This window comes from Podarcis tiliguerta (assembly GCF_965153285.1).
Source record: "Podarcis tiliguerta genome assembly, chromosome: 1".
NCBI classification, from domain to species: Eukaryota; Metazoa; Chordata; class Lepidosauria; order Squamata; family Lacertidae; genus Podarcis; species Podarcis tiliguerta.
The window spans coordinates 87,548,111-87,562,474 of NC_139534.1; the positions used below are offsets into that span (position 1 = coordinate 87,548,111).

At 41.9% G+C, this 14,364-nt stretch overlaps 1 protein-coding gene across 1 annotated transcript; it reads left to right on the forward strand.

Moving 5' to 3' along the window:
• Positions 1–3,118: 3,118 nt before the first annotated feature.
• Positions 3,119–14,297, forward strand: PLEK2 (pleckstrin 2). Its single transcript, XM_083457822.1, has 9 exons — positions 3,119–3,661; positions 5,732–5,893; positions 6,445–6,626; positions 7,684–7,775; positions 8,724–8,911; positions 9,585–9,686; positions 10,960–11,043; positions 11,949–12,027; positions 12,920–14,297. The coding sequence occupies exons 1-9, from the start codon at positions 3,614–3,616 to the stop codon at positions 13,045–13,047; spliced, it is 1,065 nt and encodes a 354-aa protein (XP_083313948.1). The 5' UTR covers positions 3,119–3,613; the 3' UTR covers positions 13,048–14,297.
• The last annotated feature ends 67 nt before the right edge of the window (positions 14,298–14,364 follow it).

The window sequence follows — 14,364 nt, forward strand, 5'->3', positions numbered from 1 at the left end:
GAGCGGGAATACAAGCTTATTTTATTTATTTATTTTATTTCATAAACTTTATATACAGCTTGATTTTAGAAAAGAAACCCAAAGTAGTGAGGTTTTTTATTTTAAAAAATCTGGTTTTTGGTGACCTTTAAGTTTAACATGTGGTAAAATATTTTTAACCCCATTTCTCTTCTAGGAAAAGTAATGTTGGCTTTCCACGTTTGTTGAATGTACATTTTGCTGAATTGCTTTTTCGGAAGTACACTAGAAAGGATCTGTGAGGGATTGTTCAGGAAACACATTCATCTCTGAGTTACCCCTTTCCCTGATACACACACCCTTATGACTTCCCACTATCCAGTACAGTATTTGCATTTTTTAAGTCTTTGCCGCTCAGTGATAACTTCTAGAGCCTTATCATCCATTAGAGTTTGCTTTATTTCTTTTATTTGATAAACTTCTTAGTCACCTTTCAGGCTACAAATATCTTCCCAAAGTGATACACAATGCAGAATAAAAACATTTTAAAATTAACAAGAAAATCAAAATATAAATAGAGCAGTAAAACCATTTCATTTCAAGAAAGATTAAACTATACAAACCCTAATCCACAACCACTTACTTGACTGCACATCACAGCCATAGTTAAACCGGTTTCATGTGAATTAAGAGCATACCGGTGCTGAGGCGGTGGGCATTTTGTTCCAACCACTACCAGGAAACAAGCCATAGACTAACTTGTTATATCAGACCCTGTGGTTTGTTTCTTTCCAAACAAATTATGAGTGGTAACCAAGGTTTGTCATTGGCTTATTTAGAAAAAAACATACCAGAAGGCTGTTTTCAGACAGCATGACACGCTAGACCATCACTTGTTTCCTGGCTACGTAACAAACAGCAGCGTAGAAGCAAAGCAGCCACAATTTCAGTATGTGCCAGCACACTGCTCATTTGCATTGAAAACCATAGGATGATATCCACAAAGTAATTATTTTAGCGCAATGGAACTACTTCTCTCTCTCCTCTCTCCCTGTGCATAATAACAAAATTGCCAAAATAGCAAAATCAGCAACCTATCATCTTAGTTATAAAAGAGCTTGAAATAAATAAAACTACCCCTACTACCAGCATACAAGCAGGACTGCTGTAGCTGAACCCAGGGCTCAGGCAGGTTCACATGCTGGGTAGGTGGGCCTGGAAGGGAACAGGCAGCCAGTGCAGCTGGCTGGAATAATATACAGATCGTTCCAGCCCTAAGGTCAGTGTTTGAAAGGTGTCTCTAGGAATACAGAAGTTGGCCACCCCTGGCCAAGAGAATAAGCAAGTTGTTGGGTTGACTTCTTATACCAGATCATTCTATCAGTGCTCTATAAAGGGAAAAACAAATGCCTTCTTATTTGTCTCCTACCCACTCCACAATCTTCTGTGTGCCCATAGCCTGGATACTATGTGGGACGATGATGTGGTGACTAATGTTTCTTATCCTGTGACTCACACTGTTAGAGTTCAGATTGTTATCTTAAGCGGGACAACAGCAAGTATTTCAGAAGTATTACAAGCATGGCATGAATTTTGCCCTTACTGAATTCTTATCTCTATGATCCTACTTTAAGTCATATGTTTTGACCAACAAAGCCTGCTTTCTGCCAGACAGTGATCGAGGAGACTGGTAAACCTCACAGTAGCACGGAAGAATGTTGCTAGCCTTGAGACTAAAGGTTTCTAAAGCAGAAAGGCTAACTTAAAGCAACATCTGGAGGCCCACACGTTAGCCACTTTTCTAAAGACTTTCTCCCTTCTCTATGGATCCATAAGGCTCCAATGCACATATTGAGTGACTGATTGTTTATATGTGCTGTTTTCCCATAACAAGCTGGGCCCAAAGCAGCTTACAGCAAACAAACATTAAAATAGAGAACAATGAACATACAAATATACAAAATTCAGAATACGTCAGTAAATTCAAAACAACAAAAAATACAGAGCTCTATACAATTTAGGGCTTCCTTGTTCATGTCAATGTCAGAAGCAGTGCCGTAAACCTGGAAATGTCCCTGGGTTTGAGGTTATGAGAAAAGTCCCTGTGCAAACAGAAGCCCTCTGTGCGTTTCGGGAGCCCATGTATGTACATTGGATCTACTGGATTGGAACTGGGGAGCGTGAGCCATCAGCTCCAATATGTCCTTGGACTTCCATGCACACTGCCCAGGCTTGCACCCCGGGCGCTGCTAATGCAGACTTTGCCTCCGGAGAAACACTCCATTGTCTCTTGAGACGGACAGATGCCAGCAACAACATTTGTGTGCTTTCTCCTCAGGTGATTTCTGTATGCTAGAACTTTCCTTCATAGAAACCCATGCACATTATAGGCTTTAGATTCTACTCTTATCTACAAATCCAAACAATGACCAATGTATGTATAAGAGATTATGCAAGCACAATAATGTGTTTTTGCATTTTCAGCCATTTTTATCACGGGCGCTGACCTTATGTCAAACTATAAACCTGCTTTTTGTTTTAGTGTTGTTGATTTAAAAACGAGTTTATGACTTAGTAGGAGACTGGAATGTGTTTGTGTGTACTGATGGGACTAATGTAGCTTAAGAACCCTAACATTCATGTTGATTTGGTGCACACATGTGCTGGGTAAGGGTCACAGCCACTGCATAGTAAATTCATTGGTATTGAAAATATTTTCATAGAATAGAGAAATATTTGTATTTTGATTCCCCAGGTTTTTCATTTTTCCTTTCTTGAGTTCAGTTCACTTACATTGCTCCTTTTCCCTGCAGCTGCTATTATTATTAATATTATTATTATTTATATTATTATTAATATCCGGCTGGGTTTCCCCAGCCACTCTAGGGGGCTCCTGACAGAATATTAAAAGCACAATAAAACAGCAAACACTAAAAACTTCCCTAAATAGGGCTGCCTTCAGATGTCTTGTAAAAGTCAGATAGTTGTTTATTTCCTTGACATCCGATGGGAGAGCATTCCACAGGTTGGGTGCCACTACTGAGAAGTCCCTCTGCCTCGTTCCCTGTAACCTTCTCACAGTGAGGGAACTGCCAGAAGTCCCTTGGAGCTGGACCTCAGTGAACAATGTGGCTGAACAATGTGGGTGGAGACGTTTGTTCAGGTATACTGGACCGAGTCCAAGTCCTGTGGTAGCCACAGTGTTTGTCCCTGGTATGTTGTAGTACACGGAGATAACAATAAACAATATATTAAAAATGGAAATGCCCAGTGAACAAAACATGGGAACCTCCAGTCCTTGGCTTCTATATACAGAAGGTCTGTCTCCTTCCTGTGTTGTATAATCCGGATGGCTGACTAATATCTTCTGAGTCATTCAATGAGCTTGATCCATTCACAGTTCTAGGGGAAGTACTGCTATGGTACAATTATCTTGTTAAACTTTCCCTGTTTTGTATTCCCTTAAGGACAGGTGATGTCCCAGTGCCAGCTCACTATTTGCCTATTGTCTCCTGGGTAGGGAGGGGAGTAGACGTCACAGCAGAGGAGGAGGTGGCTAAGAAAACAGTCACTGTTTTAAAACTCCTCATGCACAGGGATCGGCTTGCAGTTGCCCGCAGACGTCTTGGAAGGCACATTCACCTACTGGATCAGCATGGAGGAAGGGAGTGGAATTCTGAAGGAAGGCTTTCTTGTTAAAAAGGTAAGCTGCAGTCACAGGCGATGTGTACATTACCAGCTTAAAACACAACTAGTTTGTTCTTTTTCTCAACTTCTCTTGCTGGTTTGGGGGGGGGGAAACATCAATAAGCAACGTTTCATAAGGAACGACAAGATAGATATGGATTATGGCTAATGGCATGTGTACACCGCTTCCCAAATCAGTGGTGTGAGAGTCCCGGAGGCAGAGTGAACGAATGGGAGAGCACACACACAGCCACGGTTGTAATGTGCAGCCACAGTTTTATCTCTAGGTGATTTCAGACTTGCAACCTCCTCTTTAAAAATATGTTTGCCCTCGTTTGGGAAAGAGAGTGAGCTATAAATGTCAGAAGTAAATAACATCTTGCCAGATTATTACTTTTCCAACACGAATGTCTCCCATAGCTAGGGAAAGGATGTATAAAGTTTAGATACTGCTCTAGAGTGCTGTGCTAACATTCTGCTAACATTCCTCTCTTGCTCTGACCTGCAGCACCTTATTCACTGTCAGGTCCTGTCTTGCATGCATGCAGATCTCCCCAAGATCCACCGCTGCTGTCATCTTTTATTCTTGTCTTGCTTTTCAAGCAGCTCTCCCTATATCCTGCCCTTCTGACCTAGGGTGCAACAGGTCAGAGCAACAATCTAGTTCTTCTTGCTTTACCTGTCTGCTCATCTTGATCTTTTGCCTTTTATTGTACACACTCAATTTATGGTAGGAGGGCTCCAGGTTCAAAATGTAGCCCAAGTTATTCAAATTATCCTTTTGCAATATCTGAAATATACCACCTCTCTTAATCTGTCATTGTCTTTATCAGATCTTCAGAAGGGCCCTAATTTCTAACAATTTATCCAGTCCAATGTGCTCATGTCTAAGGGCCAAATTGCACATGATGCAGGAGATTAATGAATGAATTTCTTTTCTCTACTTCAGAGAAGCCACAGAGTTCCTAATTTGATTGGGCATTTATTCTTTCTCCTCCCCACCATGCTCTTTCCCTGATCTAAGTTGCCCCCAGAGGTTTCCATTAGCCCCACTAAGGGAAAACAGGAAAAATGGAACAGACACTAGGTAGTACTGCAGTTGGCTGACAGAGCCATCTGCTTGGGGGTAGAGTGAAGAAGATAAGCAAAGAACTTCTGGATCAGGCCAAAGGCCCAGCTAGTCCAACATCTTGCTTTCACAGTGGCCAGACAGATATCTATGGGAAACCTGCAAGTGCGACATCTCTGTCCATTGTGCTTCCCAACACCTGATATTCAGAGGCAAACTGCCTCCAACAGTGAAATGTTCTGTCATATTGTTGAGATAGCAATAAGCTGGGTAAACTAAAAAGAGATGAGAACTGCTGTATGAAACTTGAGAGCATTGTCTGAAATCTGGGTTTTTAAAGCTAGAACCCCACCCCGTGCTATGTATGGTTTGAATCCTCTCTGTTGTAAAAGTCAAAGCTGAGGAACACCAAAACATGTCACTGCCTGAGGCAGAGTACCAAATGATGCCTCCCCCATGCTAGGGCCCACCACTTCAAAAAGTATTGGATCCCCCCCCCCCAAAAAAAAACTATTGCAAAAAATAAATAAAAATCTACTGCCCTACCTTGCTGCATGGTAGAGTAGGACCTTTTGAGAACCACTCATGTCTAGTGACTGTAAAACTGAATTTGGATCTGAATGAGACAAATCTATTTCATTTCTGCCATGGATTAGTTGGGGCGAATCAGCATCTTTGCCATTGTACAATAGTAGTTAGTGCTTTTCCCCGGGGGTACTAGGGTACTCAGTACTGACACCAGGTTATTGCGCTCATACCTGTAATGACTGCCTGGGAAACTGCTATCGTTGCAAAAAGCTCCCTTGTGGAATCACTAAAATACATTTGGGGAAACCTTGGATTTGTGTAAAGAAGGTAAGAACTCGGTTTAAACTCCTACCAGATGAGAGCACATTAGAGGCTATATAAATTATCAATTGAGTGCAATGAGTAAGACGTTCATGAGTATGCAACACCCAAGCAGGTAATAAATGTTGTTTATAAGCTGCACCTAAGATCGACACTTTTTGTTTGCAGGGACATGTTGTCCACAACTGGAAAGCAAGATGGTTTGTTCTTCTCCAGGACAGATTGCTCTATTATAAAGTTGTGGGAGGAAAGAAAGAGTCTTCTCCAAAGGGCAGGATTATTTTGGATGGCTGCACAATGACTTGTCCATGTTTGGAGTATAACAGGCCGGTATGTCCAATTCTCTTCCCATTTGGTATAAATTACTGTTGCTGTTTTGGCTCTAGAAAATGGAACATATTAGAAGGGGGCAGTGCTGGTACCATGTATGTGTGGGTCATATTAGCTAGGGCATTCTCCCTTTAGCTAGGGGTGAAGAGCAGTGTTGAAACGGGCTACTTCTAAGCTCTGGAAAAATGTCGTGAGATCCTATCACAAATCTTACACATTTTCTCTAGTTTAGCTAGGGAAGGCAAGTGATAGATATACAACTTTATCATAGTGTATTTTTTAAAATTGAACATATTATAGTACTCACACTTCAAAGCAGCACACTTGAAACCCACACTTATCCCTAATTTCCAGGAGATAGATAGATGATCGATAGATGTGATAAATAAAACACAGGTAGATTTATCATGTAGTTTTACCTGTTTGATCACATCTGTTTATGACCAGAAAGTTAAGCTGTTCAAGGTCTCTCAAATTTCTGAATTTCTGAGAGATGCACTGATAATTTCTAGCAAATAATGTATTGTTGTTTCTTGTGGGTTTATTTGTAGTTGGTCATTAAACTGAAGACAAAAACAAACACAGAGTATTTCCTCGATTTCTGCTCTCGAGAAGAGCGTGATGCCTGGGCGTTGGATATAACTGGTGCTATTCATGCTGGCAACCCAGTGCAAGTCCAGCAACTTCACCGCATGAAAAATTCCTTCAAACTGCCCTCAAATATCAGCCTGAAGTAAGTGTTAAATAATCCCTCCATCTGCTTTCCTGCAATTTGTGGGGTGTGTGTAGCCCAGTTTGTATATAACACTAATCCAGACTGTGGCTAAATGTGAACATGCTCATAGCAAATGTCATGGCTGCTTCACGTCTCCTCCAGTTCTGCTGCTGTGCTACCTGAAGCTAAGCCATGGTTTAGTTTAACATTATGTCTGAATCCAAGATTGTGGTTTGTCTCAATTCAGGCAAACCATAAGTTGTAGCCAAGGTTTGTTTGGGCTAACCACTCATGGTTGTTAAGGAGAAGAAGTTTGTGGGCTCCCCATGGCCATCTGCTTGGCTACTGCAGGAGAATAAATGCTGGACTAGGTTGACGTTTGGTCTGATTCTGCAGGGCTGCTCTTATGTTTTTATAGACCTGAGGCTCAGGGGACTCTCTGGACAGTGGTGCCATCAGGGCAGGACTTTGGGGCAGAAGCTCAGAGCCCCACTTCATAGAATGACCAGGAGGACCCCCAAAGGCAGCAAGGCTGGTTTACCGCATTTTGAAGTGAAGTAATATGCCTTACCATCTAAAGAGGGACCCCACTAGAATATAGTCCCAAGACTGAGCTTACTTGACAGCAACATAGAATGAGATGCATTCAAGCAAGGGCATAGTGCTGTTTGCCAGCACCCGGGACGGGTGTAGAGTGTGCTCATCTGGCCCTTGCCACCGCCACCGGGCAGGCACTCACAGGCGGGGGAGGGACATGTGGAGGGTGAAGATCATCCCCAGCATTCCCCAGCCTGGTTCGCCTGCCACCCCCAATTGTGCATCCAGGGCAATTGCCCCATGCCCCCCCCCCATGCCACTACTTGATTGAATCAAGGATAGAGGACTGAAGGGACAGAAATCAATGGTACTCTCCTGTGTGTAACTGGAATTGCCTTCCACTCATGCCTGAGGTACTTTCGATTGAAACTGTGCTCTTTATTGGCGGTATGAATTGAGACAGAGGGATTTGAGTCCCCTCACAAAACCGGATTCTCTGTTTTCTTAAACATTAACCTTTTTGCTGGTTTTTTTCCAGTCACATTGTGGACAAAATGCATGACAGCAGCAGTGGAATAAAGCTCACACCCAACACAGAACAAGGCAGCACATATAAAGAAAGTTTTACAGGTAGGCAAACCTCGTGTTATTAGCCTCCTAGTACTTCAATATAATCTGATGCAAAGGAATGTTGTTTTCTCCCAGGGCCCACCATGGTGCAGCTTCAGAACTTTGTTTTCATTATTAGGGCACAGCCCTGGGACATGAACAATAAGAGCACATCTTCAGTGATTTCTCTCCCACTAGTAGCTACAGCCAGACCTCACATGCTGGTGATTAGATGGAGGTACTTACGCATTAGTGGGAGTTGGTTCCAAACCTAGTATTTGGGTAGTGTCTGGAGTGTGGGGTGGGTAGCTAACATGGTGCCCTTCATATGGTGTTGAACTACAACTTCCATCAGCCCCAGCCAGCTAAACAAATGTCTAGATGTGATTGCAGTTGGTCCAACTGCAGTTGGAGGGCACCACATTGGCTACTCCTGAATTGCTTTAGGACCAGGGGATTTGGGTTCAATTCCCTACTTGGCCGTGAAGTTCACTGGGTGACTTTGAGCCAATCATGGCGTCTCAGCCTAATCTACCTCCCTGGGCTGTGATGAGGATGAAATGAAAGAGGGAGACCCGTCTACACTGTACTATGCTCCTTAAAGGAAAGGCAAGATTAAAATGTAAGGGGAAAATACAGTCTAGAGCCCAAACACCTCTAATTTTAGGTATCATTTGTGAATTGTGTGTGCGCGCGCTTCACAGAATCATAGAATTGTAGAGTTGAAAGCGTTCCCTTTGCCTGCTAAATGTCTTGGGCTGGTCTAGAATGAGGTTATCCAGAAAGACAGTGCTACCTGCCAAGTTTATGAAAATGTGCATGCAAATGTCTGCTCTTCAGTCAGGTTAGATTACAATTTAAGACTCATTTCTCTATTAGAGGATGAGTACTAAAAACCTCTATCTTCCTTGGGAATTGACTGGCTGCTTGCTGTTTTTGCTCACCTGTTTTTGCCTTTATTCTTTTCAGGCTCTGTGCTGGTTGACTGGCTGATTTCCAATAGTTTTGCAGCCTCCCGTCTAGAGGCTGTCACCCTGGCCTCTGTGTTGGTGGACGAAAATTTCATTAAGCCTGTGGGAGCCCGCAGTGCTGAAGCCATGAGGAATGGTGATTTGACAGAGCAGTTTTTGGATGACTCTACAGCTCTGTACACATTTGTAAGTGATGGGATTTCTGGAAGTCTCCTTTCTGCAAATGAGGACACTAAAAAAAACACGGGGGCACAGTGTGCATACGCATTGGAGAGTGATAGGAAAGATTTGCAGCAAATGAAAATCAGGCCAAAAGATAACTTGGGCAAAATCTTTCTAATGCTTTCCAAGTTATATCTGACTAATACTGTAGTTGGACTTTGGGTTGGGTGTGGACATGCAACAGGAACAGTTTGGCGTTTATCTGGATGCAATATGGGAACAGCTCATTGTAGCTGCCATAATGAAACTTAATTTATGCACTTCTGTGCCTGTTTATTAGTGAGGGGGCAGCAAAAGGCCCTCTGGGCCTCTCCAGCAGCATTATTTGCTGGGAGTGGTGGCAGCAGTGCTGAGACCTGCAATGGGTGGTTGTGAGCCACCTGCCTAGGGGTGACATCAGTAGTGGTGGGCACTTTAAGAGCATTGGGGTCCTGCCAACTGCCTGAGGATACTGGGTGCTGAGACCATCCCTGCTGTTTATTGTGTCTGGCAAAAAAAACTGCTTTGAAGATGGAAATTTCTATGACTGAGAAATGAAAAGTTCCATGTTAAAGGAGGAAAGGAACGCTTCTGTATTTTGTACTCGTTTTGCTACCGCTACCCCCAATTTCCCCAATATCTTTAATTTTTATTGCAGGCGGAAAACTATAAGAAGAGAACCACCTCCAAAGAAAATATTCATCTTAACATTATTGAACTGAGTGGCACCATTTTAAAACAAGGATTTTTAATAAAACAGGTGACCATGACTTCTGAATCATGTTGGGAAGTGGAGAATGGGAGACTGGGCAATGCTGTATTTAGTGTCTTCTTAAGCTCTTTTTAAAGAAGAAAGTTGGGTAATAAAATTAAATAATATGGGTTGTATCTGCTTGTACAATAAACTTCCACTTGTCCAATGGGACTTCTCTCTCCTCTTCTGCTCATGCCCACTCTCGAAAACTGCTCCAGTGCATTGGGGGAGGATCTGGAGCAGATCTGAGGGGGGCACATGAGGAGAGGAGAGGGGAAGGGGAAGTCTGCTGGTGTACTGTTGAATACAACCCAAAGATCACAATCACATGAACAGTGTTGCAAAAGAGTGCACATAGGACCAAATGTATAGAAAAAAGTGTGGTGTTCTATGCCTAATACTTCAGTAGGAAATATATTTGCCTTTAGAAAACTAACTGGCATCCTTCTTGCAGATATGCTACCTTTTCTTTAGCAAATAATGTTTGAGGTGGAGAATAATTGAGAAACACAATCTTTCACCTGATGTGGTAGAACACAAAAAGCACTGGGCCTTGTGATATTTCTAAATGTAAATGTATGGTTTAGCTTTCTGTGTGACATAAGAAATGCTGTTCAAATCATAATCGGAAAAAACAATTTTCTGACCAGGAAAGCCTTTGATTCCCGCCCCGACACAGAACTATCTATACTGATTTCAAATAGTTTTGTAAATCAGGTTGTTCCCCCACACACTTCAGTGCACTGTAAGTTAAAATGGAATTAAGAGACCATTGTGAAGTGCCTTGGTGAATAGTGAGGTCAGAATCCCCCACAAGGATTGGTGTGCCAAGTGATCCTTTTGAACTGTCATTCTCAGCAGAATTCCAAAATAATTTGCACTAAAATCAGATCTTCTATGAAACAGATGTGTACATTATTATATTCCGATTCTGAAGCAAATTTGGTTCTCAAAAACAAGCATTTGAATCTAGCCTACAGTTGCTATTCAGAAACTTCTGTCTTTAATTGTTTGAGCTAGGAAAGGAAGTTGATGTAGTGGCTTAGCAAAATGCACAATGACTTCAGTTCTGCCTCCAACAATGTTTCTTTGTCTAACTTACTTGGCTATGACAATATTCCTCTGGGCTAAACCTGTTTCACAGGGCTGTTGTGAAGATAAAATGTGGTAAAACAAATAACGAGAAATGTCTCAGTGTATGCAGATCTACAGGCCGTTTCAGAAGGACAAACTGAGAAATGGAAGGTGAAATGGATCTATTAATTTTTTCAACTTTTAGGGACACAAGAGGAAAAACTGGAAGGTGAGGCGCTTTGTCCTGAGGGCTGACCCTGCTTTCCTACACTATTATGACCCCACAAAGGTGAGATGGTAGACTCCCAGTACATAAACTATCTCATGTCTTGTGTGTAACTTTTTGGTAAAATAGATCTGAATTTTTTTGTGCTTAAGTTAGAATCATGTGAGCCTGAAACTAAACCTCTTGTGGTCAACAAATGTGGCATCCTGGGGTGTGTGTGCATTTCGTTCCCCCGCTCCCTCAATTGTAGGGGCAAGGCCACATGGCGCTGTGTTTTGTTGTTATGCTAATTAGGTTGGTTGCTGGAGTTTGGTCTGTGGCTGTGCGTACACCATATATTTAAACCTCATTTCCTTCAAAGAATTTTGGGCACCGCAATTTACTCCTCACAGATTTATAATTTCCAGCAACCCTTAAGAAACTACGGTGCCCAGAATTATTTGAGGGGGGGAAATATGCTTCAAAGGTACAATTCACAGCCTGTGTTGATCTAGATTGGATTTATAACACTGCTGGGTTGATTTTATCAATTTATTGATGATTTCATTGAATTATATAATATGTGTTGGTTTTTTGATCTTGCTGTGTATGTTGCCTAGATAATGTTTTTATTAACCAATTCATAAATGGAATCAACTAATAAATAATAGATGGGCAAACTGTTTGATGCAGTATAAGACAGCTTCCTAGGTTCCTATAATTCCCCCCTTGTCTTTAGAATTCAACTCTGTTATTAAAACACTTTGGAGGAAGACATGTATAATTTTTAAAATTAAGATACTACCTCTTTACATAATTAACGCCTAGAACCTCCAGAGGCCTATCCCAAAGAGGAACAGGCTGGGACAAGATTCATGTTGTGCTGATGTGGCCAGCTACTGCATGTCTTGCCAAAATAAAATGTGTTGCATAGAACATATAATTCATATTCCTTACTTCTCCATTTGGACTCTTTCCACCCACCATAGGAAGATAACCGACCAGTTGGGGGATTCTCTCTCCGTGGTTGCCTTGTCTCAGCATTGGAAGATAATGGAGTCCCAACAGGCAAGTATGAACATAACAGTTCCTTTGGTTGTGGAGCTCTTCACATGTTCCTTTCTTGTTTATGAATAAAGTTTAGTGTGAATCAGCTGCTTACACTGGGAAAGCTGAAGCCATTTCAGATATTAGGGCCTGGGCTCCCAGTTATGGGAGATTAAGTGGTAATGGTGGTGGGCGTAATGAAATCCATGAATTCCGCACCCTACTATTTTAGTCAAATCACACCTCCCCAGTAGGTTTCCAAAAACAGTAGTTTAGGAAATTGTCATAAAGGCCAGGGGGCCAGGCCCTGTTTGCCCCTTCTCCAGTCTGAACACCAATTAGGGCACCTTGAAAAACTGTGACAATAGGACTGGCTGTAGCTCTCTTGATTATAAATAGCTGGCTCAAGCAGCCATATCGCCAGATTAAGGACAGTATAGTATGGAGAAAATAAGTGTTGCTTTTTTGGCCTTTCATGGCACTTGGGTGGATGGGAGGCCATGTAAAGATAAAGGGAAGAATTCAACATCACATCACTCTTCTGATCCGTGCAAGCATTTCTGCTTTTCAGATGAAATGGTACGCCCTTTCCCCTCCTGCTGTTCTAGGGATTCTCTCAACCCTCCAAAGTGGATTTGGACAAGGTGTGTGGGTGTTCAGGCAGACAAGAGGGGGAAGAAACCCACTGTGTTAGCGGGAGCCCTTGCACTAGATTCTGCTAGCACACCGGGTTAGCTGGATCCAGATCCAAGCCTGTATTCATATCAATGCAGTGGTACACTCTTTTATCAACAAAAGCAAAACTGTGTTGAGTTATCAAACTCTCTCCCTTGTCAGATTTTGCTGTTACTGCAGCAATTGTGTTGTCCCTGCGCCTTGCTAACATTCCGCTCCCTTTTCCTTTTTGTTGCAGGAGTGAAAGGGAATGTGCAGGGCAACCTCTTCAAAATCATAACAAAGAATGACATTCACTACTTTATACAGGCCAGTTCCAAGGCAGAGAGGGCAAGCTGGATTGAAGCCATCAAACAGCTAACATAGACATTTGCAAATTTCTTATGTGGACAAAACCATTGACTTGGATCATCGCTTTGGGGGTAATATAATGGTTGGTTTTTGAGATGCACGAGTGAGTTGTTTCAGCCAAACATAAATCCTGCATCCAACAAATCTACTCGGGCCTTTACCACACTTTCCGTATCTGAAGACTTGTACATTCAGATTTTTTTAAAAGTCAGTTCCTGTATGTGGTCCACAATACTTATGCCTCATTTTCCTAGAATCATTTTGGGAATTCTGAACCAGGTACATTCATCTGAGTAAAGCTAAATCACATGACACAGAATTGGACAAACCTAGAATGGGGACATCATGCTTGGAAATTGAATTGGACCTCTGCCATCCGTTTCCATTCACCTTTACAGCCCAGAAGGATATAGGTTGGGATTCGCCTAACAAGCCCCATCAGCAGAAGCCCTGCATAAGGATTCCCACTTGTGCAATGGGTCTTTCTCCTTTCCTCCTCCCATTCCCCCTGAAGTTGCCTAGGGTGTGTGTGTCCAGAAAACACCCAGAATAGCATGCAGAGGGAGAAGAGCAGGGGAAACTGTTCTGCCTGTCAAGATGAAATACTTGTACAAACGGAAGGTTCATCATAGCGCAACACTGAATTCCTTCCATAGTGTTACTGATTTACATCAATATAATTTCTTTGCCAGCTTTGAGGTGGTTTTAAACTTCAGTTCTCTTTTTTTTATAGCATTCAGTTCTCTTTTTTTAATACATTTTTAAGCCGGCCTATTTGTGTGTGGCCATATGAAAGTTCATGTATAGAGCCCACTGGCCAGTTTGAGTTCCTGAGAACAGTTCACCTCTTACAAGCAGAAGTGCCTTCTGCCAGAAGGCAGAGGAAAGGGGGAAATGGCAGGTCCAATATTTTTTATGTTGTGTTTTACCTGTGGGAAATTAATTTCTGTAGAGGATAATGAGGCTAGATGTCTCAAGATGGGTAACTCCTGCAGTTTGAACTGCATGCCAAATATAGTATTTTCTTTTCTTTTTTAAGTAAAAATGTCCCATGAAACACTTAAGAAGCTCTGACACTGAGGTTTCGCAGAAGGTAATTACCATATTTAAAAGTGATATTTGGGGTATGTTTCAATGATCTTCCATATTTTTTTTGTATGGTCTTTTCTATGATTTGTTTGTATTTCCGATTTGTTTATTTATTCTGTAGCTGTAAATTTGCAAAAAAAGTTTTTTTTAAAAAAAAAATAAACAGTGATGAGCCACTTGTGGTATGCCTTTAAATGTTAATAATTTCAAAAGCACAAGAGACTTGCTGACAAGCCTAAAGTT

Bases quoted from the DNA above. Each gene is read 5' to 3' on its own strand.
- PLEK2 (XM_083457822.1), top strand. From the start codon at position 3,614: ATGGAGGAAGGGAGTGGAATTCTGAAGGAAGGCTTTCTTGTTAAAAAG. The intron at 8,912-9,584 runs GTAAGTGATGGG...TTTTTATTGCAG, and splicing joins CTACAGCTCTGTACACATTT to GCGGAAAACTATAAGAAGAG. The intron at 12,028-12,919 runs GCAAGTATGAAC...TTTTTGTTGCAG, and splicing joins AGATAATGGAGTCCCAACAG to GAGTGAAAGGGAATGTGCAG.